Here is a 27,372-nt window from a genome sequence, read left to right as displayed (position 1 = left end):
TGACTGACTGACTGCTAGTATGTCCAAATCAAATTTCTGCAGGTGATTTTAGGTTTCCAATAAGCATGTCATATGGATGAGGGAAGGGTTCACTGTTTAGTCGGTCTGTGTTTTGTTGGGTGATTGATTGTGTCTAGGTTGCACAAAATCAGTACAATGTCAGCAATTTTTGTTTAGAGTAGAGTAGGGCAGTATAGAACTCTTGCCAGGTTTTTATTGCTGTTTTGTGGCTTCTGCTGGGGATGCTCTCTTCACTTTCTACCCTGGAGGACAGGCAATGAGACAAGAACTCCCTAATTGGACACAAACAGCAATTTAAAACTTTTTTTTTTTTTCTATTTCAGGTACTTATATAAAACTTGTAGATGTTGCAACCCTAACCCTTAAAGCGGAGTTCCACCCAAAAGTGGAACTTCTGCTAATTTGTCTCCTCCCCCTCTCCGGTGCCACACTTGGCACCTTCTGGGGGGGGTTTGCGGATACCTGTCCCCACCTCCGGGAGCCACAGCCGTGGCCGTTGACGTCACCGTTCAGCTCCCTCATCCTTCCCCTGCAGCCGGGCCAATAGGAGAGAGGAGCAGAGCCTCGTGCATGTGCAGTAGGGTTCCCGGCGTGAAGCCGTAAGACTACACTGCCGGGTTCCCTTACCCGCCATGGCGGCAGCAGCACCTGACAAACATCAGCTGCGGTGCTGACATCGCTGGACTCCAGGACAGGCCAGTGTCCTATTATTAAAACCCAGCATCTGCAGTATGTGTAGCTACTGGCTTTTAATTTTTGCAGCGGTGGGCGGACCTCCGCTTTAAAGAAGAATTCTAGGTATGCCATTTTTTACATAGTTACATTGGTCCAGCTTCAACAATGTAGCAATAATTTACCTTTCCTGTGGAATCCCCCTGGAAGCTGGAAATCACTGTAGTTGACACAGCTAATACAGTGATCTCCAGTAGCTTTCGGGTCCCACTGCCTGGCTGCATTTTGAGCACAGGAAGTTGGCCACTCGTCATGGGCACCATTCAGAGAATGGCTTGCATTTTCTCACTGAATGCAAAACATTCTCTGATCGGATGAGGTGGAGAGGTGATCTCCTTTGTTCTGAATGCAGCATGGAAATAGCAGTGACTACTACAGTGATTTCCAGCTTCTAGGGGGATCCCACAGGTACGGTATATTAGTATTATTATTATTATTCAGGATTTATATAACGCCAAAAGTTTACGCAGCGTTTTACAATATAAAAAGGGAGACAATACAGTTATAATACAATAAAATACAAGAGGATTAAGAGGGCCCTGCTCAGAAGAGCTTACAATCTAATAGGGTGGGGCAGGTGGTACAAAAGGTTGTAACTGTGGGCAATGAGCTGATGGAAGTGGTAAAAGATTTGCTGGAGGTGTGATAGGCTTCCCTGAAGAGATGAGTTTTCAGGGATTGCCTGAAGGTAGCAGGAGTAGGGGTTAGCCAGACAGGTTGAGGTAGCGAGTTCCAGAGGATAGGAGAGGCTCTGGAGAAATCCTGGAGACGAGCATGGGAGGAGGGGATGAGGGTGCTTGAGAGGAGGATGTCTTGGGAGGATCGGAGAGGATGGTTTGGGTGATATTTGGAGACAAGACTGGCGATGTAGCTCGGGGCAAAGTTGTGAATGGCTTTGTATGGTGTGGTTAGTATTTTGAATTTCACTCGCTGTGTGATTGGGAGCCAGTGTAGGGATTGGAGGAGAGGGTTGGCAGACGCTGAACGGTGGGTAAGGTGGATAAGCCTGGCAGCAGCATTCATGATAAACTGAAGAGGAGATAGCCTATGGAGAGGTAGGCCAGTGAGAAGGGAGTTGCAATAGTCAAGGGGAGAGATAACAAGGGAGTGAATGAGGAGCTTGGTGATTTAATTTGTTAAATAGGGGTGAATTTTAGAGATGTTACAGAGGTGAAGTCTACAAACTTTTGACAATGATTGGATTTGAGGCTGAAAGGACAAGTCAGAGTCTAGGATTACACCTAGTACCCTGGGTTGAGGGGAGGGACTGATGGTTGCATTGTTGATTTTGATGGAAAAGTCATTGATGAAATAGCTCAGTTTTAGAGAGATTTAGTTTAAGGAAGTGGTGCGACATCCATGTTGATATGTCAGTTAGTAAGTTAGTAATGCAAGAGGAGACTGAAGGAGTGAGGTGAGGAGTAGACAGATAGATTTGGGTGTCATCGGCGTATAAGTGGTATTGGAATCCATGGGAGGTTATAAAGTGACCAAGGGAGGAGGTGTAGATAGAGAAGAGAAGGGGTCCAAGAACAGAGCCTTGGGGGACCTCCACAGAAAGGGGCAATGGAGAGGAGGAGACAGAGTTGTAGGCAACACTGAAGGAACGCTGTGAAAGGTAGGCAGAGAACCAGGATAGAGCAGAATCTTGGAGTCCAAGGGAATGGAGTTTATTGAGGAGGAGCGGGTGGTCAACACTATCAAAGGCTGCAGAGAGGTCAAGCAGTAGGAGTAGGGAGTAGTGGCCATTGGGTTTTAGCAGTTAGTAAATCTTTGTTGAGTTTTAGTAAGGCAGTTTCCGTGGAGTGTTGTGAGGGAAAGCCGGACTATAAGGGGTCAAGAAGGTTATTTTCACTGAGGTAGGAGCTAAGATGGTTGTAGACTAAGCGTTCTAGAAGTCTAAAGGTGAATGGGAGCAATGAGATGGGTCTTAAGTTGTTTAGGTTGGTGGGGTCCAGTGAGGGCTTTTTAAGTATGGAGGTGATCTGCGCATGTTTTAGAGGGGAAGGTGCCACTAGAGAGGGAGAGATTGAAGATGTGTCTGAGGGAGCATAGAATAGAAGAAGAGGGTGACCGTACTAGTTGTGAGGGAACAGCATCCTGGGGACAATTGGTTAGGTGGTCATCTGAGAAAAGTTTTGTAACCTCTTCAGTAGTAGCCAGTTCAAAAGAGGAGAGTGTTGAATGTGCTGTTAGGCAAGGTATGTTGAGTGGGGAAGCACAGAATTGCATCAATCTTGCCTTTGAAGTGATTGGACGAAGCAGAGAGTTAAAGGTTGAGAAGAGTCGACGGGACTGAATGACAAAGTATAAATAAGAGAGACAAAGTAGGCTTGTTTGTCAGCATGGAGGCAGGAATTGTATTTTAGAAGGACAGATTTATATAGAGTGAAGTCCCGCAGGCTTTTGGTTTTACGCCACAGTCTTTCAAGAGCACGGCAATGTCTCTTGACATTTCTAGTGTTGTCAGTTTGCCAGGGTTGTAACGGTCGGTGGGCCTGATTCTGCATGTGGTTAGAGGAGCAAGTGCATCCAGTGATGATGAGAGTGAATTGTTGTAGACAGAGGTGGACAGATCAGGACAGGACAAGGGAGAGATTATGTCATATAGGTGGTCAGTAGAAGAATAGAAAAGAGAAGGGCTAAAGTGGCAAAGGTTCCTACAAGTATTCGTTCGCTGCTTGGAAGGATGGGTAGTTGGAGGCAAGGCTACAGTGAAACTGATGAGGTTGTGATCAGAGTGAGGAAAGGGGGTGTTGGTGAGGTTGCCAGGATTGCAGAGATGGGAGAATACAAGGTTGAGGGTATTACCATTGGAGTGAGTGGAAGTATGTGTCCATTGGGTTAGGTCAAAAGATGATGTTAAGTTGACAAGTTGAGCTGTAGCAGGGCTGGTAACATTGACGGGAATGTTGAAGTCACCAAGAATGATAGTGGGTATTTCAGAGGAGAGAAAGTAGGGTAGCCAGGCAGTGAAGTCCAGGAGGCCGATAAATTGCTGCAATCCTCAGAGAAATGGAAGAAAACAGACAAATGCAGTGCATCTCGAAAGAAGAGAGGGATAGAGAGAGAGGGATAGAAAGGACTTGGAAGGTGCTTTGTGGGGATAGAAGGAATCCAACTCCACCTCCTTTCTGTCCGGTGTGTCTGGGGGAGTGAGTCCAATGGAGGCCACCATGGGAGAGAGCAGCACGAGAAGCTGAATCAAAATTTTGAAGCCAAGTTTCAGTTATGGCAAGTATGTTAAAGCCATGAGAGATGAAAAGGTCGTGCACAGATGTCAGCTTGTTACAGATGGAGCAGGCGTTCCAAAGGGCGCATGAGATTGGTGGGCTGCTTTGAGGAAGCAGGGGGATAGGAATTAAATTGAGTAGATTGCGGTGGTTGCCAGAGGAGGAGGGGTATTGGATATGTGGTTTAAAGTTGGAAAATGGCAGACCAGGATTAGGAGAAATGTCACCTGAGACTAGGAGAAGGAGGAGAGTAAGGAATTCAAGATGGGAGTGGGATGTGCATGAGCGCACGTGTCTAACGGCCCTGGTGTTTATGTCAGCATGTGCGTGCAGCAAACTCAGGAGATGATGGCTGGAGTAGTAAGGAGAGGGTAGGAGTGAGGGTTAAATGCGCATGCTGCATGGTAGAGAGGAGGGGTAGAGTAAGGATAATTTGAGGATAGAAGACACCAATGTGAGAAGGCAGAGAAGGAACATGTTAGTGGATAGAGAGTGAGAATCTGACTTCATATAAAATAAATGTCAAATGCTGGTTTGCCTGTTGTCTTTCAGAGGTTCCTCTCCGTCAACAAGTTAATACAACTTTTTAAGTGTTATTAAAGCCACATTTTTTTCTTTTTATTAAAATAAATATGTTATACTCACCTGTTCTGTGCAGTGGTATTGAACCCCCTTTTCTGTGGCCTCCCTCTTGCGCTCTTGACTTCTCTTCTGTGTCTGCTCCCAATAGCAAGCAATTGCTATGCATGGGAGCAGAGATGAGGGCTCACTCCTTTGTCGGGCTCTGTGTATCCACAGACACACACAACATGGCTTGGCCCCGTTCCCCACTTCTTCCTTACAGGATTTGATTGACAGCAGCAGGAGCCAACGGTTCTGTGCCTGTGGGGAGAGTGAGAGGGAGTGCAGCACTGTTTCGAAAGAGGAGCCAGGTAAGTATTTGGGGGGGGGGGGGGGAGCTGATACCAAAAGGTTTTTTTTACCTTAACCGGTTTCCGACCATGTCACGCAGATATACAGCGGCACAATGGCTCTCCTGGGCGAAATCCCTTTTTTGGGCATCCGTGGGGGGGAAACGATATGTCTCCTCTCCTATATGTCTCCTCTCCTAGTCAATCCTATCCCCACACAGTTATAACACAGTGAGGGAATATACAATAAACCCCTTGATCGCCCCCTAGTGTTAACCCCTTCCCTGCCAGTGACATTCACTCAGTAATCAGTGCATTTTTATAGCACTGATTGCTGTATAAATGCCAATGGTCCCAAAAAAGTGACAAAAGTCTCCGATCTGTCCGTCGCAGTGTTGCAATACCGCTAAAAATCGCAGATCACCGCCATTACCAGTAAGAAAAAAAAAATATTAAAAATGCCATAAAACTGTCCCTTAGTTTGCAGACGCTATAACTTTTGCGCAAAGGATTCAATATACATTTATTGCGATTTTTTTTTACCAAAAATATGTAGAAGAATAAATATTGGCCTAAACTGATGAAGAAATTATATATTTTTTTAAATTTGGGGATGTTTATTATTGCAAAAAGTAAAAAATATTGTTTTTTTTTTTCAAAATTGTCGCTATTTTTTTTGTTTTTAGTGCAAAAAATAAAACCGCATAGGTGATCAAATACCACCAAAAGAAAGCTCTATTTGTGGGAAAAAAAGGACGCAAATTTAGTTTGGGTACAGCGTCGAACGACTGCGTAATTGTCAATTAAAACGATGCAGTGCCAAATTGTAAAAAGTGCTCTGGGTCAGGAAGGGGGTAAAATCTTAAGCGGATAAAGAGTATGTAAACCCAACTGGTGTACTGTGCTTCTGTGTACTGCGTACTGGTGCTTCACCTCCCCCAACTCTTATGCAGCTAAGAACAGAGGGAATGTGATCACTTAGAAAAAAAAAGGTATTTCACATTTTTTTGTTTTGTTTTTTTATATCTATGCACAAATGTTTTGCCTTTCAATTCTATTTTAAACATAATGGGTTATATTACAAGGTGGTAGTTTACAATCACTTTAATGCGTCAGATGCATTAAGTAAAAAACTTAAGGCTTTAGGACCACTTTAGTTAAAACTTTTCCATTGTTACTGCATCCTCAGGAAATTAGGCAGGCTCTATCTAACTTGTTGCAGCTTCTAATGCACTTTGTGAGAAGATCAGTGTGAAGTGAAATCAGAGTAAGAGCCCTTGCACACTGGGGCGGTTTGCAGGCGCTATTGCGCTAATAATAGCGCCTGCAAACCGCCCCGAAAGTGCCGCTGCTTTCATTCCAGTGTGAAAGCCCAGAGGGCTTGCACACTGGAGCGATGCGCTGGCAGGACGGTAAAAAAAGTCCTGCTAGCAGCATCTTCGGAGCGGTGAAGGAGTGGTGTGTATACCGCTCCTTTACCGCTCCTGCCCATTGAAATCAATGGGACGGCGCGGCTATACCGCTGGCAAAGCGCCTCTGCAGAGGCGCTTTGCGGTGGTATTTAACCCTTTCTCGGCCGCTAGCGGGGGTAAAACCGCCCCGCTAGCGGCCGCATACCGACGGTAAAACGCCGCTAATAATAGCAGCGTTTTACCGCCGACGCCGCCCCCCGCCCCAGTGTGCAAGGGCTCTTAGCTATTTAAATACAGGAGAGAAGCCTGTACAACTGTGCAAGGGAAGGCTGGAATTCAGTTTTAAAAGGTTTTTCATTAAATAGTATTTTAACCACTTGACCACTGGCCATTTAAACCCCCTTCCTAACCAGACCAATTTTCAGCTTTCACTGCTCTCACATTTTGAATGACAAATACTCAGTCATACACTGTACCCATATGATTTTTTTTTACTTTTTTTCACACAAATAGAGCTTTCTTTTGGTGGTATTTAATCACTGTTGGGTTTTTTATTTTTTGCGCTATAAAAGAAAAAAGACTGAAAATTTGGTTAAAAAATGAATTTTTCTTTGTTTCTGTTATACAATTTAGCAAATTAGTAACTTTTCTTCGTAAATTTTGGCCAATACTGCTACATATCTTTGGTAAAAATAAGCACAAATTGGTGTATATTATTTGGTCTTTGTGAAAGTTATAGAGTCCAAAAGCTATGATTCCAATATCTGAAAATTGATCACACCTCATTTCTTGAGACCCTAACATGCCAGAAAAGTACAAATACCCCCCCAAATGACCCTTTTTGGAAAGAAGACATTTAGGTATTTAGAAAGATGCATGGTGAGTTTTTTTGAAGTTGTCATTTTTTCCCACAATTCTTTGCAATTGATTTGCAAGATTTTTTTTTTATTTTTTTTTCACAAAATTGTCATATTAGCAGGTTATTTCTCACACACAGCATATGCATACCACAAATTACACCCCAAAACACATTCTGCTATTACTTCCGAGTATGGCGATACCACATGTGTGAGATTTTTACACAGCATGGCCACATACAGAGGCCCAACATGCAGGGAGCACCTTCAGGCGTTCTGGAGCACCCAGGCCAATTCTGACATTTTTCTTCTACATGTAAAAATCATCATTTATTTGATAGAAAATTACATAGAACCCCAAAACATATATATGTTTTTTTTTTAGCAAAGACCCTAGAGAATACAATGGCGGTTGTTGCACCTTTTTATCTCGCACGATTTGTGCAGCAATTTCTTGAACGCTTTTTTTTGGAAAAAAAACAGTTTTGTACTTTAAAAAAAAACAAAACAGTAAAATTAGCCCAATGTTTTTGCATAATGTGAAAGATGAAGTTACGCCGAGTAAATAGATACCTAACATGTCACCCTTCAATATTGCACATGCTCGTGGAATGGCGCCAAACTTCGCTACTTAAAAATCCCCATAGGCGACGCTTTAAAATTTTTTACTGGTTACATGTTTTGAGTTACAAAGGAGGTCTAGGGCCAAAATGATTGCTCTCGCTCTGCCGATCGCAGCGATACCTCACATGTGTGGTTTGCACACCATTTTCATATGTGGGCAGGACTTACTGTACGTATGCGTTTACTTCTGCATGCGAGCACACAGACAGGGGCGCTTTAAAAATTTTTTTTTTATTATTGTTCATTTTACTTTATTTATTTTAGTTTGACACTTTTTCCCCCCAAAATTTTTTTTGATCACTTTTATTCCTATTACAAGGAATGTAAACATCCCTTGTAATAGGAATATGGCATGACAGGTCCTCTTTACAGTGAGATATGGGGTCAATAAGACCCCACATCCCACCTCTAGGCTGGGAAGCCTGAAATAAATAAAAAAAAAACGATCCTTGCTTCGATCACAGCGGTGAGTCGGTAGAAGCACTGGAGGGGGGGGTCCCCTCTCGCCTCCCGTAAGAATGATCAAGCAGTGGAACAGCCGCTATGATCATTCTTACGGTGTAGGGAATCGCCCGCTGAAAAAGCTGATATCGGAATGATGCCTGTAGCTGCAGGCATTATTCAGATATCGCCGCACAAAGTCATGGACGTCATATGATGGCTGGCGGGTGGGAAGTGGTTAAAACGCATTTTTTTTTTAACACAATGTTGTCCATTTATACAATATTTCTAACACATAGCATGTACATACCAAAAGTGACACCCCAAAATAGGTTATGCTACTCCTCCTGAGTACGGCGATACCACATGTGTGAGACTTCCACAGCCTGGCCACATACAGAGGCCGAGTATGGCTCAGCATGGCAGAGCATGGCTAGGTATTGCAGGGTATTGCCGAGTATGACTGTCTATGGCAGAGTATGGCTGGGTATAACCGAGTATTGCAGAGTATGGCTGGGTATTGCAGGGTATGGCTGGGTATTGCAGAGTATGGCGGGGTATGGCAGAGTATTGCAGAGTATTGTGGGGTATTGCAGAGTATTGCGAGGTATTGCAGAGTATTTCGGGGTATTGCAGAGTATTGCGGGGTATTGCAGAGTATTGCGGGGTATTGCGGGGTATTGCGGAGTATTGCGGGGTATTGCAGAGTATTGCGGAGTATTGTGGGGTATTGCAGGGCATTGCAGGGTATTAGAGTATGGAGGGATGGCTGAGCATAGATGGATGGATGTGACTGCAATTGTCACAGACTACACATCCAGCCCACAGCGCTGCTGCCATCCGATCCCCCGTGACATGACGCCGGTTTGTCTACATGTGATCGCTCCGTCATTTGACGGAGCGATCACATGGTAAATGGCCGCGACTAGCGGCCGTTTACCGTGATCCGTGATGCGCCGGGTCCAGAGGATGTTCTCGGGTGCGCGCCCCAGGGGGCACGCGAGAGCGGGATTCTGGGAGGACGTCCATGAATAAGCGCTGTAGCCGTCTTTCGGCTATGGCCCAGTCGGCATGTGGTTAATTTCTTGCTACAATGCAAAATCATTATGTTGTCTTTCTGTCTTCACACACACATATAACACCTATGATAGGACCATTTTGGTTGTAAGCTTTTTTGCACAATAAAACATGATATGACTGGGAGAGGCCAAAGCAGCACAAGGAGCCAGTTAGCTGTGCTGCAGTGCTCATGTGCTAACAAGTAACAAGCTAATCGCTAATGGAAGGAGAGCAGAGTGACAGAGAAATTAGCTCTTCACTATTCTGCTCCTCCTTTCACTGCCCAGTCACAAGCTGGGGTGGGTCTAGCATGACTTGGGCTACGAGGAAGTGGAATGAATGATGGTGGCCATCAAACTGAGGACATCCAGTACAATCACAGGCTTGGAAAGTGACATATTTCCTAAGTGTTAAAGTGGTTATAAAGGAGGCTTTTTACCTTAAAAGGGGTTGTAAAGTCAGAAGGTTTTTTAACTTAATGCAGTCAATGCATTAAGATAAAAAGCCTTCTGTGTGCAGCAGCTCCTCTCAGCCCCCCTTCTAATACTTACCTGAGCCCCATCTCTGTCCAGCGATGTCCTCGAGTGTCTCAGGCCGTCTGAGACTCTCCCTCTTGATTGGCTGAGAGACAGCAGCAGCACTATTGGCTCCTGCTGCTATCAATCAAAGTAAGTTAGCCAATCAGGAGAGAGAAGGGCGGGGACGGGTCGCGGCTTCATGTCTGAATGGACACCGGAAGCTGTGACTCGGCTCGGGTCCCCCCATAGCAAGCTGCTCGCTGTGGGGGCAATCGATAGGAGGGGGGGGCCAAGAACACAGAAGAGGGACCTGAGAAGAGGAGGATCTGGGCTGCTCTGTGCAAATCCGCTGCAACAGAGCAGGTAAGTTTAACACATTTGTTATTTAAACAAAAAAGAAAACTTTACAATCACTTTAATGCATTCTGTTCATTCAGCCCCGGAAGATTTTACCCCCTTCCTGACCAGAGCACTTTCTGTGATTCAGCACGGCGGTGCTTTAACTGACAATTGCGTGGCCGTGCGACGTTACACCAAAACAAAATTGATGACCTTTTTTTCCCACAAATAGAGCTTTCTTTTGGTGGTATTTGATCATTTCTGTGGTTTTTATTTTTTGCGCTATAAACAAAAAAGAGCCACAATTTTGAAAAAAAGCAATATTTTTTACTTTTTGCTATAATAAATATCCCCCAAAAATAAATAAAAAAACTAATTTTTTGCTCAGTTTAGGCCAATATGTATTCTTCTACATATTTTTAGTAAAAGATAAAAAGAATTGCGCTAGGTGATAAGCAAAAACGGTGATAAAAATAGAAGAAACCGTGAAGGAGGTCCTGCAGCTGAACACTATAACCCCAATACAAGGGCACATAAAGAAAGTTGAAAAAGAGAACAGTGCAGCGGTGGACTAGTAATCAAGTGAATAAATATGTGATTAAATATATATGACGTGTTATGACCAAAGGATTATTAATCAATTGAAATCAAACTACAATAATAAGTAGCCACAAGTGATATTAACTAGTGATAAAGCATACCCTATATCATGTATAGTTGATAAAACACAAATACAAATGGTTAACTAGTGAGAAGTTATACCATACAAAATATGTGAATGGTATATATAAATACCAACAATTAAAATAAAGTTCATAAATATAATGAAAAAAAAGGGAGAGAAAGTTTGTATGTGTAAAAAATTCAAATCCACAGATAAGCCAAAGCGAAGTTCGAAGTCACGTGATTCGCCACTAGTATAGCCTGCCACCAGATGGGGAAAAAAGTTGGAGGCTTACCAGAGAGCCTGCTACCGCCCTTACTCAGGGGGGTCAATACAGGCTTAGTAGTGGAGGGTAGTGGGTAGTGGGTTATCCTGCCGGTCTCCTTCTTCAGCAGTTAATCAGCAGTAGCGGGGGCACCTGTATAGAGGGAATGCTCCCTGAAGCTCTTCCAATGCTTCCTCCCAAAGAGGTCAGGCAATGATGAACCGCAGATTCCTCCTCTGCTGCCAAGTTCCAGCAATGTCTCCTCTCTATTTCCTCCAGACTCACCTCTCACCCGGGAACTTCATGTCTGCCACTTGTGGCTTCTTATTATTGTAGTTTGATTTCAATTGATTAATAATCCTTTGGTCATAACACTTCATATATGTTTAATCACATATTTATTCACTTGATTACTAGTCCAGCGCTGCACTGTTCTCTTTTTCAACCTACATATTTTTAGTAAAAAAATCGCAATAAGCGTATATTGATTAGTTTGTGCAAAAGTTATAGCTTCTACAAAATAGGGGATAGTTTTATGGCACTTTTATTATTCATTTTTTTTGTTAGTAATGGCAGCGATCAGCGAGTTTTATCGTGACTGCGACGTTATGGTGGACACATTGGACACTTTTGACACTATTTTGGGACCATTGTTATTTATACAGCGATCAGTGCTATAAAAATGCACTGATTACTGTGTAAATGACACTGGCAGGGAAGGGGTTAAACACTAGGGGGCGATCAAGGGGTTAAGTGTGTCCTAGAGAGTGATTCTAACGGGGGGCTACCACTGACATCACTAGGCAGAATGGGGAAATGCCTTGTTTACATAGTCATCTCCCCGTTCTGCGGCTCCATGCACGGTCATGCTGTATGTGGCAAGAGCAGGTAAGTGAAACATGTTAGTTATATTTTAAAAATTACATTTGATCCTTTAAATCACTTTATTGAACTTCCGGATAGATAAATCAGGTCTCCTGTTCAGCCAGACAGTACTGTGTTGTGTGTCAGTGCTGTGTAAATCTCAGGACTGGATGGACAGATATGCAAAAAAGTATTTAGCTTTTTCCTGAAATTTCCTTTTAATGTAAACTTGTCATTAATGGAATATTGAGGGTACCATTGCTCCCCTGGCCTTCTAAGATTGCTTGTTTTCTGGATATCATGTATCACTTTGGTGCCATTTCTTTGCAAGTCACGGATTCACTCAGAGAGATGAGATGTTCTGTCTATTCCCTCCAAGACGTAATTGTTCCATGCTTGTCCTGGGTTAGTGAGATATTGCAGATAGCGACAGCCAGACAGATAGTATTTTCAGAAATACAAGCAACATCCTACATATGTCTCCCACTGCAGATTTCATATCGCAGCCGGTTGCCCCACCTTGGCTTTGTGGTTCTTTATCACCTCTGATTCTGTCACTCTTCTCCAGCAGTACAAGGCCTGACGACAAGACCTGGACTGCGTCTCAGCGCACAGGAATAAATATTTGCGCTTTTTCCAATGCTTACACGTTTTGCATTCCTGTCAGTATCCTCAATATGGGGGTTATTTTTAGCCACAGTACCAAAAGAGAAAAACAAGAAGGAAGCCTGCCCAAAGCCTGCTGATGTGCGTCCGCTCAGAATACAAAGCAGCCTCACTTTTACCTTCTTAGGAGTGACAGCGAGCTGCCTGCTGGAGCTGGATCAAACGGGATGCAGTGACAGAGTGGCGGCAGGCTAATGTCCTGCTTAGTGGCTCAGCGATGCATTGCCTGTCCACCTGACGGTGGTGGGAAGACAGAAAGCAGGCCTGCGATGAGGGAGACACGAAATGCTGGGATCTCAGAAGATGCCCCGCAGCTCTCTGCTGTGTTAAAAAAAGAAACATGAGAGTAGACCATCAGATCACAATTGAAATCTGAACTTCCCTTCAGTCTTGCACAGTTGCACAAGCTCCTCTCCTGTACTGAAATGTCATACTTTGATTCCACTGCACACTGTGAGCTTCTCATAATGTGCATTAGAAGCTGCAGAAAATCAGACAGAGCATTTCCTGGCTGGAGAACGTATTCTAGCTTGTTCCTTCCCAGCCTGACTGTCCCTTACTCACTTTAGCAATGTGTCAATGACATTGTAAAAAAAAAGCTTTCTACTTTCATTAATTAAATGTCAGTTCCTTCAATCATAGAGGCTCAGCATCACATGTGGGCATTACCTTTGCAAATGTAGCCTGTCTAGAAACGCCCACACCTCCAGACTGACATCCACACATCAAGGCATTTTGATGTTTGTGTAACTCCTTCCAAGAAGGGCTCTTGAAAGAAGAATTGAGGCAGGGTGCTATAATGTTTTTAGGACGCTATGTACTATGTATTGTGTAGAGAAGTACAGAGATCCAGTGATGACATCAATGGGTCTAAAATAAGGATTGTCCCCATAGGTTAACTGCTCGTTTTGTCAAGGGGCGGCCAGAAAGCCTTATACTCACCCGATCCTCCGTTCCAGCGGTAAACGGTGCTTCCCGCGCGATTCATGTCCAGAGCAGGTCTATGGGCGCTGACATCAAGAACAGTTCCCAGCGGAGGCTGTCAGTAGCTGCAGGGATCAGAGGATTAGGTAAGTATATCCCTGTTCTCCAATCCCCTAGACAAAAACCAGCAGTTAACCCATGCAGTGTGGGCGCAGCCCTACTGCATGGGAACAAAATAATAATTAGCTGGAGTTCTGCTTTAGGGTGTATCTGAAGTCAAAGTTTAGTTTTGGACAGAGTGTGGAAGGGGTTTAGAATCCCTGTCAGGTTTTTATTGATGTCCATGTCACCCCTGGGGAGAGTTGTCCTCTCTATTTGTCCAGGTGTCTCTATCTACTAAGGGGGACACCCCAATCTATCTATAGATGTACAATATATATATATATATATATATATATATATATATATATATAATCAGAGCTCGACAAACCCCAGCGCGGACTGAGATGATGCGCCGACCAGTAATTGAGGCCGCGTCTTTGCGGCCTGCTGGAGCGAGATGCAGCGCTTGCTATGTTGACTGAGGGCATTCCCTTACAATGCTTACATTGGCGGGGGAACTGGCTCCCTCTTCTGGTGGCCGGGGCTGTGACAAGCATTCACTGATGGAGCTGAGGGCTTCTCCTGCCTGCTCTTACTGCCCCCCCACCTCCGAAATCTCCTTACCAATTTGACAGCTGGGAAGAGGTTGAAGGTGTTGGGTTTAATCTGCCGCCCTGTCCTTAACGGTGAGTGGACAGGGAGTGTGGGGCAGCTGGTTGGAACAGCTTTAGTTCCATTTACACACAAAGATAGAAACAGTTTTTTATTTATTTTTTTTTTTCATTAAAATTTATTTTTATTCTTTTTCATTCTATTCAGTTTTGCACTCTCTCCCTGTCATGTCACATCCACACAGCCGAAGGCCCCTTTCACATGGGCTGTCTGATCAGGTCCGCCTGTCAGTTTTTCTCAGGCGGACCTGATCGGACCCCTCCAGTCTCCTCTGATACCCGCCACCATCCAATCTGATCCAGTCCACCAAAAATAGATGGATGGGGGTCCTATATTTCATCTGTCCGGCAGATCAGATTGGTTGGAAACAGACAGATGGTCCATTGCCATCCGATTGCCCCATAGAGGAAAGCGGAGCGGACACGGACCTGTTATCTGCCTGCTTAGCAGGGATCAGCGGAGCGATCCCCCACTGAGCCAGCGGATTCCGGTAAGTGGAGGCTCCCGTGTAAAAGGGGCCTAAGGGGGCATGAGTCACTGCATCACTGGATCTCCTATTGCCCCCTCCTTTCTGCACTGTTCTTTCCTAGTGAGCTGCTGCCCATCACACTGTCAAGCCTTGTACACACAGGCCAAATGCTGGCTGCATCAGCCGGTTCAATAAAAACCGGACAACATTTGGCCCGTGTGTATGGCGACCAGTCCGACAGAAGCTGGCCTTTTTTTGTTGAAAAAAAGCTTTGTTGTTAGAAAAAAATAGCTCCTAACCTTTTTTAGCTGGCTTCTAGCAAATTTGTCAAGCCCTGATATAAGGCCCCAAGACGACATCAGGTGTGACGAAACGTACGTAGGGAGGAGTGAGATGCTGACGTAACCACATGTACGCAGGTCCCGGAAGCAACGGGCTGCTATCGAGAGCCGGCCGGCTCGATTCCAAATGCTGTTTTTATACAACTTAATTGTAAGTGGAATTTCGTTCTTTTTAATCAAATAAAATAACGATTTATGCAAGCCTTTATTATCTTTCCATGGGGACCTAATGAATACATTTGTGTATGAGGCTATCCATTGGTGAGAACGCTGGCAGTATTGGTGCACAGCACAGAGACCCGAGGCGGGGTAATAAGCCACAAGCGCATCCGATCTCCCATAACAGGAGATCATTTACAGCTGGTAAGCGGCAGTGCGTGCAGAGGTGGAGGCACTATCCTATTTTTCTTTTCACTTTTTCTGAGGTGTTTGTTCGTGTGCCACCGTGGTGGAACACATTGATGTACCATTTTCAACACATGGACTTTTTTGGTTCTTTATCCGTCAAGGATTAATCAGTGACTCTTTCACCAATTGCATTATTTTGTAATATTTACGGGTATTCATTATTTTTTTCCACAGGTTACTTATATAATTCTAAATTTGTGTATGTGTCACAAATTTAAGGCATTATTCCAGATTATCAACCATCAATCAGCGCAACTTGAATTTTTAATTATATATATATTACTACTGTGCCATTCCTGAATGATTTGAAATACCCATAATCTACCTGATAAACCAGAGTTTTTGTGTTTGCCTGTTTTACTCCATGAAATTACGCACTTTAGTAATGCTGACGTGATTTAAAGTATAACTGAAGGCAAAACTTTCTTAGTTTTAGATGTGGAAAGGGATTAAACACCTGTTGTATTGCTGTCTCTGTCCCTGTTTAGATAGATTCAGCCTTTGTACTTGTCCTAGTCACCTAAAGTGAAAGTAAATCGCACATTTTGATTGTCACCAGAACAGAAAAATAGGGGAAATCCTTCAATGAGAATACTAGTGCTTGTGATTTCCTCTCACTTCCTGTTGTGGTTATAGAACAGGAAATAAAGGGAAATCTTCGCAATGGGACACAGTTGGCATAAAAAGAACGATCTGACAGGGGTTATAACCCTCTCTTACTCTATCCTAAATGAAAAAACAAGTTTTGCTTTCAGTTTAAATCCTTCTAGCCTAGTGTGTGTTCCCCTCCCTTCATATCATACCCTCCCTAAATAGTGACCAACATGCCGATCATTGCTCCTGTCCCCCACAGTAATTATGTATCATTTCATAATTTTATCAAGTAAACATCACCAGTAAGTACACTGCTATAAACCATCCTGTACTGTCATCACGGCCGGCTCAGTGTTGTCATGGTGATGAATCCGTGAGAATTCTGAGCTGTCAGTTATTTTTTTGGGACTGTTTGTAAAAATGTAAAAAAATAAAAATTTTGGATTGGAAAAACCTGACAGCGTTTGGAACGTCGTGTTAATATGACAGTATCCCAGGGGTGCTTGTCTGTCCTCGTATTAAACTTGTGCTTGATGTGCTGTCAGTTACTATCATTACAGTCTTGTAAACATGTTTTTACTATCGCCTCCATAATTAGAGCGTGCGTTTCATCAGCTCGGTTACAGAACAACAGCTAAAAACAATGCCCAACACACTCAGCCCCTGAACACCAGCTGACCTCAAGAGTTGTCTTTGACAGTCTATCCTGCTCAAGGCAACCAATGAGATCCTCCCTATCCTTGCCCTGTTACTACACAGTCTAAATTTTGGCTATGCTTAGATTGCCCAGTCAACCTCTTTATACTCACATATGGCTGTCTCACCATCAAGGGGGGACAGCAATAAAATTCAACTGAGGTTCTAACCTTTCCACACTCCACCCAAAAATAAACCTTGACTTTAGATACATCTTAAAGCTGAAGTTTAATCTCTATTTTCTCTACCCTGGTTCCTCCTTACTCCCTTTATCAATGTGTCAATAACATTTTTAAATATGACCTTTTTGTTTTCATTCCATAACCTATTTTGGACCCAGTGATGTCCTAACTTGGCCTCTTTGCTTCTCTATGCAATGATAGCAGATCATAACTGGTGGGAGTGACCAGCAGGGTGCAGTATATAGCTTCCTGAAACCATCACTGCACCCTTCCTCAGTACTTCTCTCAAGAGCCCCCAGCCCTCATTCAAGCAGTGGGCTTGTTCTTGGGAGGAGTTATGCAAATATCAAAGTTACATTATAGGTTGGGGTCAGTCTGGAGGAGTGGGCCATTCTGGATAGGCTTCATTTCCTTACAGACTGCACAAAGTAACATCCACATGTGCTGCCGAGCATCTATGATTGAAGGAAATGAAATCCAATGAATGAATGGACCAAGGACACTCAGGCTGGGTGGGAAAGTGCTAGATAATTCTGTAAGTCCTCCAGCCAGGAAATGAGGTGGGCAATATTTTATGTGCTTAAGCTATTAATGCACATTGTGAGAAGTCCACAGTGTGCAGTGAAATCAGAGTAAGCTATTTCAGTAGAGGAGAGGAGCCTGTACAACTGTGCAAGACTAAAGGGAAGGCTGGAGTTCAGCTGTTTAAAGTTTTTGGATGGAGTGTGGAAGTGTTAGAAACACCCCTGTCTGTTTTTCTTATATCACTAAACGAAAATAAACTTTTTTGATATTGTAATCTATAAAGATGAACAGAATTTATTGTTTACATCAATAAATAAGATCCTACCAATAGAAGTTTTTTCTATAGCAATGGTCTCCAAACTATTGCCGAGGTGGCGGATATGGCCCTTTGCTTGCCTTTATCCGGCCCTTGAAGTATAATTCCTGCCACTGACACCAACAATGGGGCACTATTGCTCCCACTGACACCAACAATGGGGCACAATTCCTCCCACTAACACCAACAATGGGGCACTATTGCTCCTGCTGACACAAAAAATGGAGCACTATTGCTCCTACTGATACCAAAGATGGGGAATTGTTTAGGCTACTTTCATACTGACAGTGCCGACCTTTAGTGCTAATGTGTTGCTCGTTTTTGTGGCGCTTCAGCGCTGTTTTGCACTGCTTTTCGGCTGTTAGCTGGGCGTTTTTTACCCCAAAAAAAGGGTAAAAACTCCAGTTTTACGGCACTTTTCACACTTTTCAGGCGCTTTGGAAATGCTGCCCGTTCATTGCAATGGGCAGGGCATTTTGGCAGCGCTAAATACGGTGCTCCCAACCCACCCCAAAGATGCTGCTTGCAGGACTTTTTGTAATGTCTCGCAAGCGTACCACCCCAGTGTGAAAAGACACACTGCAATGAATGGGAGGTGGTTTTCAGGTGCTTTGCAGAGGCTATTTCTAGCGCTAAAGCACCTAAAAACCGCTCCAGTGTGAAAGGGGTCCACAGTTTGGCCCCCCAAAGTCTTAAGAACAGTAAACTGGCCCTTTGTTTGGAAAGTTTGGAGACCCCTGGTCTATAGGAAAAAGAATGTAGAACTGTTATCCAGACATTTTTTCCCACTCAAAACGTATCCTTTACCTTATCACATTACTTGCCCAAGAATCAAGACTGACTTTGTAAAGAAAGTTCTTTTTTTGAGGGGATAAAAGAGAGATATATATTTTTGTGGAATCAACCTTGTCCAGCTGATGAGCAATCAGTGGAAGGATATCACAGGGACATCTTGGTATTTCCTACAGACATGAATAATATATAGTAATAATAATCTGGTATAATCCGTAATGTAACCTTCTTGTCTTCTGTTCCCTTTCCAGGCTCTAACTACACAAACCCTCTTCCGGCATTGGGCACCATGAACTCCACCCCTGGCCTTGCCACAGAGCATATCCCCACCCCAGGTGCTGCCCTCTCCTGGCAAGCTGCCATCGATGCCGCCCGTCAGGCCAAGTTAATGGGCAGCGCTGCCAATGCCACCATATCCACGGTCAGTTCTACGCAGAGGAAAAGGCAGCAGTACAGCAAGCAAAAAAAACAGGGAGCCACAACAGCGACACGGCCCCCACGGGCGCTACTCTGCCTCACCCTGAAAAACCCCATCCGCAGAGCCTGCATCAGCATCGTAGAATGGAAGTATCCTTTGTATGTTCTTTCATGTGTCAACCTGTTCATTTATTTGCTGCCAGGGATATAGTAAACCAGTGTATTTAAAGTCATCAATCATGCTACCGTTTCTGAGGAAAACATTATACTCCTAAAGTGGAACTAAAGGCTAAACTTTTTGATTAGAGTGTAGAGGGATTAGAACCGCTGTCAGTTTTTTATTGCTGCCCATGCCCCCATTGTGGAGATTCACCTTCTTTATTTGTTATGGTTACCTTTATAAGTAAAAGTGAAAGAAAATCCCAAATTCTGAGTTGTCACCAGATAGAACAGGAATAAAGAGAAATCTTCCGATGGGGACACCAGGGACTCCCTCAATTTGAAGGGACTTTCTATCACTTCCTTTTTTGCCTGTGGGACAGGAAGTGAAGAGTAATCTCTACAATGGGACACAGATGGCAAAAAATAAACTGATAGGGGTTATAAAAGGGGTTAAAAAACTGCCTTTAGTTCTACTTCAATTTTAAAGTATATCTCTATACAAACCTTTTTGTAGATTTATGTAAAGAGTAGGGAGGGGTTGAAACCACTGTTAGGGTTTTATATTGTTTTTTACTGCCTGTGACCAATTTGAATGATTTTCTCTCACTTCCTATCCTAGTGACACAGGAAGTGAGGGGAAATCATTTAAATTGATCTTTCAAAGGCTTTGGATGTACTTTAATATATTTTTTAAATTAAATTTAAAAAAATTGCATTTTTATTGTTTTCATGGGAAGTAAATCATAAAACTGAACTCCAGGCAGATATAAAGGACATAAAATAATGCAGCTCTGTCCTCATTAGGGCCTGGATCACACCTATTCATTTTTTAGTGCGTTTTTCAGTTTTGCAGAAACACACTACAGTTAACATGGTTTCCTATTGGTCACGTTCACATCTACTGTATGCATTTTATGGAAAGGGCAAGGACTTTTTTCTGGTTTTTGTTCCCATAGACTTCAATGGATCAAAAACGTGTATTGAAAAACCCAAAATGCACCTGGTGTATGCAAACTGCAACCTGCATAGGCGTGAACCAGGTCTAATACATCATAAAATGTATTTTCTAAACACAAGGAAGATGAGTACTGAATTTGATCTTGCAGTCCCTGTGCAGCAGGGCTGAGTGTGACAAGAAGAAACAAAACAAGAAGCCAGTCAGTTTATGTGCTGATAAGATACTTGCTGAAAGAAGGAGAAAGCAGAGTGACAGAGATATGACCTCATCACTGTACGGCTTCACCTTTCACTGTCCAGCCACAGCCATGGTGTGGGTCTACTCTAGGATGACCTCAGAGGAGGTTGAATGATGCTGGTCATCAGTCTGAGGACACACAGTGGCAGAAAAAAGTACTGTGCAGTGGAAATCTCTGGATTGAAGGGGAATGTTGCATCAATAGCTGGTTTTGTTGGACTATTCCATTTTATCTTGTTTTTGTCTGGAGTTCTATTTGAGATTTTTTTCCCCTCTTTCTTTTTCCAAAATCTGCTTGACCTCCTTGGAAAGTGTTGGATTCTGCAGGGTGCTGGTTTTCATGATATCGTCTACTCTACAGGATCGTGCTCAAGATTAGAGCATGGCTTTTTGTATGTGTTTCAGAAAGTTTAGCAGCAGTCTCTGACATTGTATTATCCCTCACACACCAACAGTAAATCAGTAATGCTAGATTGAGAGTGCCTCAGGATGAGGGATGGAGGGGGACGGATCCAAGGCTCCAGATAACAAAGGCTTTATTTTATTTCTGCCTACAGTCTCATTTGTCATTCCTATTATAAAGTGCTCCTGATGCTTTTATATTGTTTATTGACCAGGAATTTACCTGTGTACAGAAAATTAACTCCCACAACTTTCATCTATGTACAGTGTCTGTGAATGTTATTAGTTCTAAAAGTTGTGATTTAGGTTTGCAGACCCTTAGAGAAGCTGCAGTGGTGGTGCCGGACACATAGGAGGTTTAACTGTAACCTAGGGGGACTGTCATGCTTATTCTGGCACGTGTGCCTGACACTGATGCGAGAGGAGGGTCTTGGCATGAATTGCCTCATCCATTTTGGTAGATGGTTTTTGTCAGCAGAAATCCCAATTAACGTTGCACCATCCAGTGGCAGCAGTGACTAGGACCAATCAGCATGATATTTTGGTCTAGCCTGAGCTCTGAATTGTCAAAAAGGGCAAGATGCTCAAAATCCATGATCATCAGTTTTAAATTTCCCGCCTTGTACATCCATCCTTCACAGTCAGTGTCTAGGTTATTTTTAACCACCACTCTTCTCTGGGATATAATTCTGCTCTTTGTTTTGGTTTAAAAATGTATCTAAAGCTATTTTCTTTGAACCTAGAAGTGTTAGAACCACTGTTTGGATTTTATTGCAGTCTATCTGCCCTCCTGGGGAGATTTGCCCTCCCTCTATATGTTCTGTGACCATTGCCACTGGTGCAGAAAGTCATGAGAACTCCAAAATTTTACAGTTGCTACCACTAATGATGATTTTTGGTTTGGTCTGAACACTGCACTCCTGTGACCCACATAAGAAGTATGGCCAAAAGAGCTTTGGCCATAGTTCTCCTTTAACAAATTTTTAATGGCTGACCTAGTTATGGCAAACTTGCTATCATGCTGTTGATTTAAAATGTTTACCTGATATATTTGTGTCAGTGTATGGCCTTAACCCTTTCCACAGACCCTTTGAAATCATTATTTTGCTGACTATTTTTGCCAACTGTGTGGCCTTAGCTGTCTATATCCCCTTCCCTGAGGACGACTCCAACGCCACAAACTCCAACTTGGTAAGTTTCCTGAGCTATTTATTGACATAATCCATTTCATTCTCATTATTTTATAATGCATCAATATTGTATATACAATATAGTTCATCTATGGTGTTAATAACCTGTAGCTCTTGTGCATCATTCTGGGGTTTGTATTCCTTCCCTATCTACAGAACCAACAATTACACAAGGCTCTCTCACTGAGAACCTGGTTTGAATTTTTATCATTGCATTTTCAACCTTAGCGCTGCTCAGTCTTTGGTTGTGGTCTTTGATTATTTGTTGTGTTTGCTGATTGGAGGTTGGATGGACCTTGCTAGTCCTGTATTTTTTGGTACAGATAATGAACAGTTTCCTACATGTTTTCATAGTGTAATTTGAAAGTCAAGCAAAATTTGTGTCTCAAAAGCTTGTGACAGAAGTAGCAAATCTTCAGCTCCCTAGTATTATACAAGATCCACAGAAGTAGCATCAATCTCAGCAAAACATCTGAGCAGAAGAATTGCAGATGAGATAGGAGGCTTCTGTACTATTTTGCCTATAATAGGACCTTTTCTTTGTTTTTATAACATGTCACTTTTTGTAATTTTTTTTGTATTTTGTATTTTTTTTTTTGTATTATATTTGATATTTGGTCATGTGTAATGTATATATTTATGTGTGTGTGTGTATACAGTATATATACAGTATCTCACAAAAGTGAGTACACCCTTCACATTTTTGTAAAAATGTTATTATATCTTTTCATGTGACAACACTGAAGAAATGACACTTTGCTACAATGTAAAGTAGTGAGTGTACAGCTTGTATAACAGTATAAATTTGCTGTCCCCTCAAAATAACTCAACACACAGCCATTAATGTATAAACCGCTGGCAACAAAAGTGAGTACACCCGTAATTGAAACTGTCCAACTTGGGTGTCAATATTTTGTGTGGCCACCATTATTTTCCAGCACTGCCTTAACCCTCTTGGGCATGGAGTTCACCAGAACTTCATAGGTTGCCACTGGAGTCCTCCTCCATGACGACATTACGGAGCTGATAGATGTTAGAGACCTTGCTCTCCTCCACCTTCCGTTTGAGGATGCCCCACAGATGCTCAATAGGATTTAGGTCTGCAGACATGCTTGGCCAATCTATGACCTTTACCCTCAGCTTCTTTAGCAAGGCAGTGGTCGTCTTGGAGGTGTGTTTGGGGTCGTTATCATGTCATCATACTGCTCTTCGGCCCAGTCTCCAAAGGGAGGGGATCATGCTCTGCTTCAGTATGTCACAGTACATGTTGCCATTCATGGTTCCCTCAATAAACTGTAGCTCCCCAGTGGCGGCAGCACTCATGCAGCCCCAGACCATGACATTCCCACCACCATGCTTGACTGTAGGCAAGACACTTGTCTTTGTACTCCTCACCTAGTTGCCGCCACACGCTTGACACCATCTGAACCAAATAAGTTTACCTTGGTCTCATCAGACCACAGGACATGATTCCAATAATCCATGTCCTTAGTCTGCTTGTCTTCAGCAAACTGTTTGCGGTCTTTCTTGTGCATTATCTTTAGAAGAGGCTTCCCTCTGGGATGACAGTCATGCAGACCAATTTGATGCAGTGTGTGGCGTATGGTCTGAGCACTGACAGGCTGACCCCCCCACCCTTTCAACCTCTGCAGCAATACTGGCAGCACTCATATGTCTATTTCCCAAAGACAACCTTTGGATATGACGCTGAGCACATGCACTCTTCTTTGGTAGACCATGGCGAGGCCTGTTTCTTAGTGGAACCTGTCCTGTTAAACTGCTATATGGTCTTGGCCACCGTGATGCAGCTCAGTTTCAGGGTCTTGGCAATCTTCTTATAGCCTAGGCCATCTTTATGTAGAGCAACAATTCTTTTTTTTCAGATCCTCACAGAGTTCGTTGCCTTGAGGTGCCATGTTGAACTTCCAGTGACCAGTATGAGAAGGTGAGAATGATAACACCAAATTTAACACACCTGCTCCCCATTCACACCTGAGACCTTGTAACACAAACGAATCACATGACATCGGGGAGGGAAATTGGCTAATTGGGCCCAATTTGGTTATTTTCATTCAGGGGTGTACTCACTTTTGTTGCCAATGGTTTAGACATTAATGGCTGTGTGTTGAGGTATTTTGAGGGGACAGCAAATTTACACTGTTATACAAGCTGTACACTCACTACTTTACATTGTAGCAAAGTGTCATTTCTTCAGTGTTGTCTCATGAAAAGATATAATAAAATATTTACAAAAATGTGAGGGGTGTACTCACTTTTGTGAGATACTGGGGGTTATTTAGGAAAGGCAAATCCACTTTGCACTACAAGTGCACTGCAAGTGCACTTGGAAGTGCAGTCGCTGTAGATCTGAGGGGAAGATCTGAAATGAGGGGAAGCTCTGCTGATTTTATCATCCAATCATGTGCAAGCTAAAATGCTGTTTTTTATTTTCCTTGCATGTCCCCCTCAGATCTACAGCAGTGCACTTGTAGTGCAAAGTGGATTTGCCTTTCGTAAATAACCCCCAGTGTGTGTGTGTGTGTGTATATATATATATGTGTGTGTATATATATATATGTGTGTGTATATATATATATATATATATATATTTTCTTTAATAATAAAAATGTACTGTTCTCCTCTGCATAATAACATATATAACACATCACATGTTTATATTAGGCTAGTTTCACACTATTGTCGTTTTCCAGCAGCCACGTTTGCATGGACACAGAAGCCCATTCATTTGAATAGTGCTATGCGGCTCCCAGCATGAGAAAATGCATCTTTAGAAAATGCTTTTTTTGAAAATGCATTTTTATAGGCACCCCTACACAGCGCGTAAGGGTGCCTATAAAAATAATGGCACCCCCCCACATCTGCTAACAGCAGCAACTTTTTAGTGTGGAAAAGCATGCGATTTACCCGCAGTCCTACGCCTGCAGAAGTGTGAGCCTAGCCCTTATACAGACTGGTAGAAAAAAATGAACCTTAAAGTGGTTCTAAAGGCATAAGACATAAGGCATAAGGCATTCTCTGCATTAAGGTAAAAAAAAAAAAAAAAAATCCAATATCGGCTCTCCCTAGCCCCCTAATACCTGGATCCTTAGTCCACGCAAGGCTGTGCCGTCTGCAGCAGTGCTGCTCTCTCTCCTGCTGCTCACAGGACACAAAGACAGCAGTGGGAATTATAGAAGGAGTGAGGATTGAGCAGGGGGCAGGACTGAGCCTTGCTGTGTGTGTTTATGGACGCATACAGCCCAGCTTGGGAGCACGCCCGCACTAATGCCTCCATAGCACACAGCTTGCAATGGGGGTACTCAAAGAAGACGAGAGCACCAGCAGGGGACCCCAGAAGAGGAAGGGACCTCTCTGTGCAATGCCTTTGCACAGAGTGGGTAGATATAAAATGTGTGCCTTTACAACTGTTTTAACCTGACCTCATATGTTACAATGCAATAATGAAATGCACTCAGCTTAGATTGAACAGCACAGAAATGAAAATGTTTTTTAATTAAAATGTAAGAAAAACAAATGAAATAAAGCGACAGCCAACTTTACAATCTGTGTCTATCTAATGCAGTGCTGGGACAAAGTCTTTTAGCACCACCCACTTACCCCCATGAGCCGCGAATTACTTCAGCATTGGTTGCAGGTCTTGCCCTTTTTATCATGTCCCTCCTAGAGAAAAGCTGGTCGCCTTTCCTGCCTACCCTCCGGCTTTGCCCTGATCTCACGAAAGCTATTTCAGCCTTTCCAGTTACTGCTCATCCTGTGTTTAATAAAGTATAACTAAAGGCAAAACTTTTTGTTTTGGATAGAATGGTGAGCGGTGAGAACCCCTGTTAGGTTTTTATTGCTGTCTGTGCCCCCATTAGGGAGATTCACCCTCTTAATTTGTCCTGTTTACCATTATCATTGAAAGTGAAAGTAAAAGAAAATCCCAAATTTTGGGGCATCCCCAGAGAAGTAATAAAGGGGAAAATCTTCCAATGTGGACACTAGTTCTGGTGACCTGGGGGGCCCCAAGGGAATCCTTACTTTGTGGGATTTCCTCTCACTTCCTGTTAAGGCTATGAGAGAGAAAGTGAAGAGAAATCTCAACAATGGGACACAGATGACAAAAATCTGACAGAGGTTATAACCTGTCTTTACTCCATCCAAAATGAGAAAAAAAGTTTTGCTTATAGTTCTTTGGGAGGTGTACACTATGATCTAGATCAGCTATTTTCAGCCAGGGTTCCATGAAACCCTGGGCTTCCTTCAGAGGTTGCTAGGGGTTCCCTTTGCTGTAGATGACTGACCTCCCATTTGATAGGACCTGCCTAATTCCAGGGCTTATACCATTAGGCAACGGCATGACACCATTGATCTTTTTAGCTATCTTTGAGGGTGGCATTCTAACTAGCAATGCAAAGGGGCATTTTCCCACTGACCCCCATATGAATAGGTTTTAGCAGTTGATCCCCATGATGTAAAAATAATTTCAAGGGTTTCAGGGTGAAAGGTAAAAAGGTTAAGAAAGGTTGATCTAATTCTGATTGTGCAACTAGATTGTGCCATGTGTGGTCAGGTATAGAGTCCACTGCATTTCTTCCAGTAGCAATGGTTCTTCTCTCCGTGTCATATTGGAGAAGAAGGAAGTTGGGGAAGAGAGGAATGAGTGGCTACCTATAGCAACCAATGACAAATCACCTTTCATTGATGCTATATTCCTATTGGCTGCTATGGGCAGCGCACTTTTCATATTTATTTTTCATTTTTCTCTTTTACTGAATAAACTAAAAAACGTGGTTCCTCTACCTCATTCTTGTTTGCTATTTTCTTCTTGAACAACTGGTTAAGCGGATATGTTTGGTTGGATTTGGGAATGTGTCTGAACATTTGTGACTGTGTTTCTTGGCTGATGTGCACTAATTGTAATTGGTGGAATTTTCGGCATGCTCTTGTAGTTTTCAAATTTTCTTGTTTTGTGGTTTGTTTGTGCCCTATCATTTTAAAAATAGCACTAAGCAATGGAACTGTTTGCAGTCTATTAGGCACTTGACTGTTTCATTTTCTGTAACTCTGTTTTATTTTGTGGCAAAATACCTATACAGTGTGCAGGTATGTATCTACTGATCAGATATCTATAAAGAGATTTACTGCAACAGTATTGGTTGCATTACTAGCGCAATTCAAGCTGCCTTGAAGCTCTCCCTACCAGTCTGCTTTGCAGGACATCAGGGTTGCAGCTTTACTCAGATCAACCACCTGAGGCCGCATGGCAGCCTGCACAGAGGAGGGGCTGATACCCCTTCCCTCCGGGACCCCGCTCTCCAGCCGAAGACCCCGAACACATGTGCCCTTGGCATATATACAGTCCCCCAGCATGCACCG

At 43.1% G+C, this 27,372-nt stretch overlaps 1 protein-coding gene across 6 annotated transcripts in view; it reads left to right on the top strand.

Annotated features, from left to right (window-relative positions):
- CACNA1C (calcium voltage-gated channel subunit alpha1 C) overlaps positions 1-27,372 on the top strand; it is a 780,229-nt gene that overhangs the window by 145,134 nt on the left and 607,723 nt on the right. For all 6 annotated transcript variants that reach the window (XM_073621582.1, XM_073621580.1, XM_073621584.1 and 3 more), the window contains exons 2-3: positions 18,879-19,194; positions 21,889-21,994. In XM_073621582.1, the coding sequence (XP_073477683.1) occupies positions 18,879-19,194; positions 21,889-21,994 (422 nt within the window). The remainder of the gene's footprint in view (positions 1-18,878; positions 19,195-21,888; positions 21,995-27,372) is intronic.

Source organism: Aquarana catesbeiana, linkage group LG03 (assembly GCF_042186555.1).
Source record: "Aquarana catesbeiana isolate 2022-GZ linkage group LG03, ASM4218655v1, whole genome shotgun sequence".
In the NCBI taxonomy this organism is placed as follows: Eukaryota; Metazoa; Chordata; class Amphibia; order Anura; family Ranidae; genus Aquarana; species Aquarana catesbeiana.
This window is presented reverse-complemented; position numbering and strand designations above follow the sequence as displayed.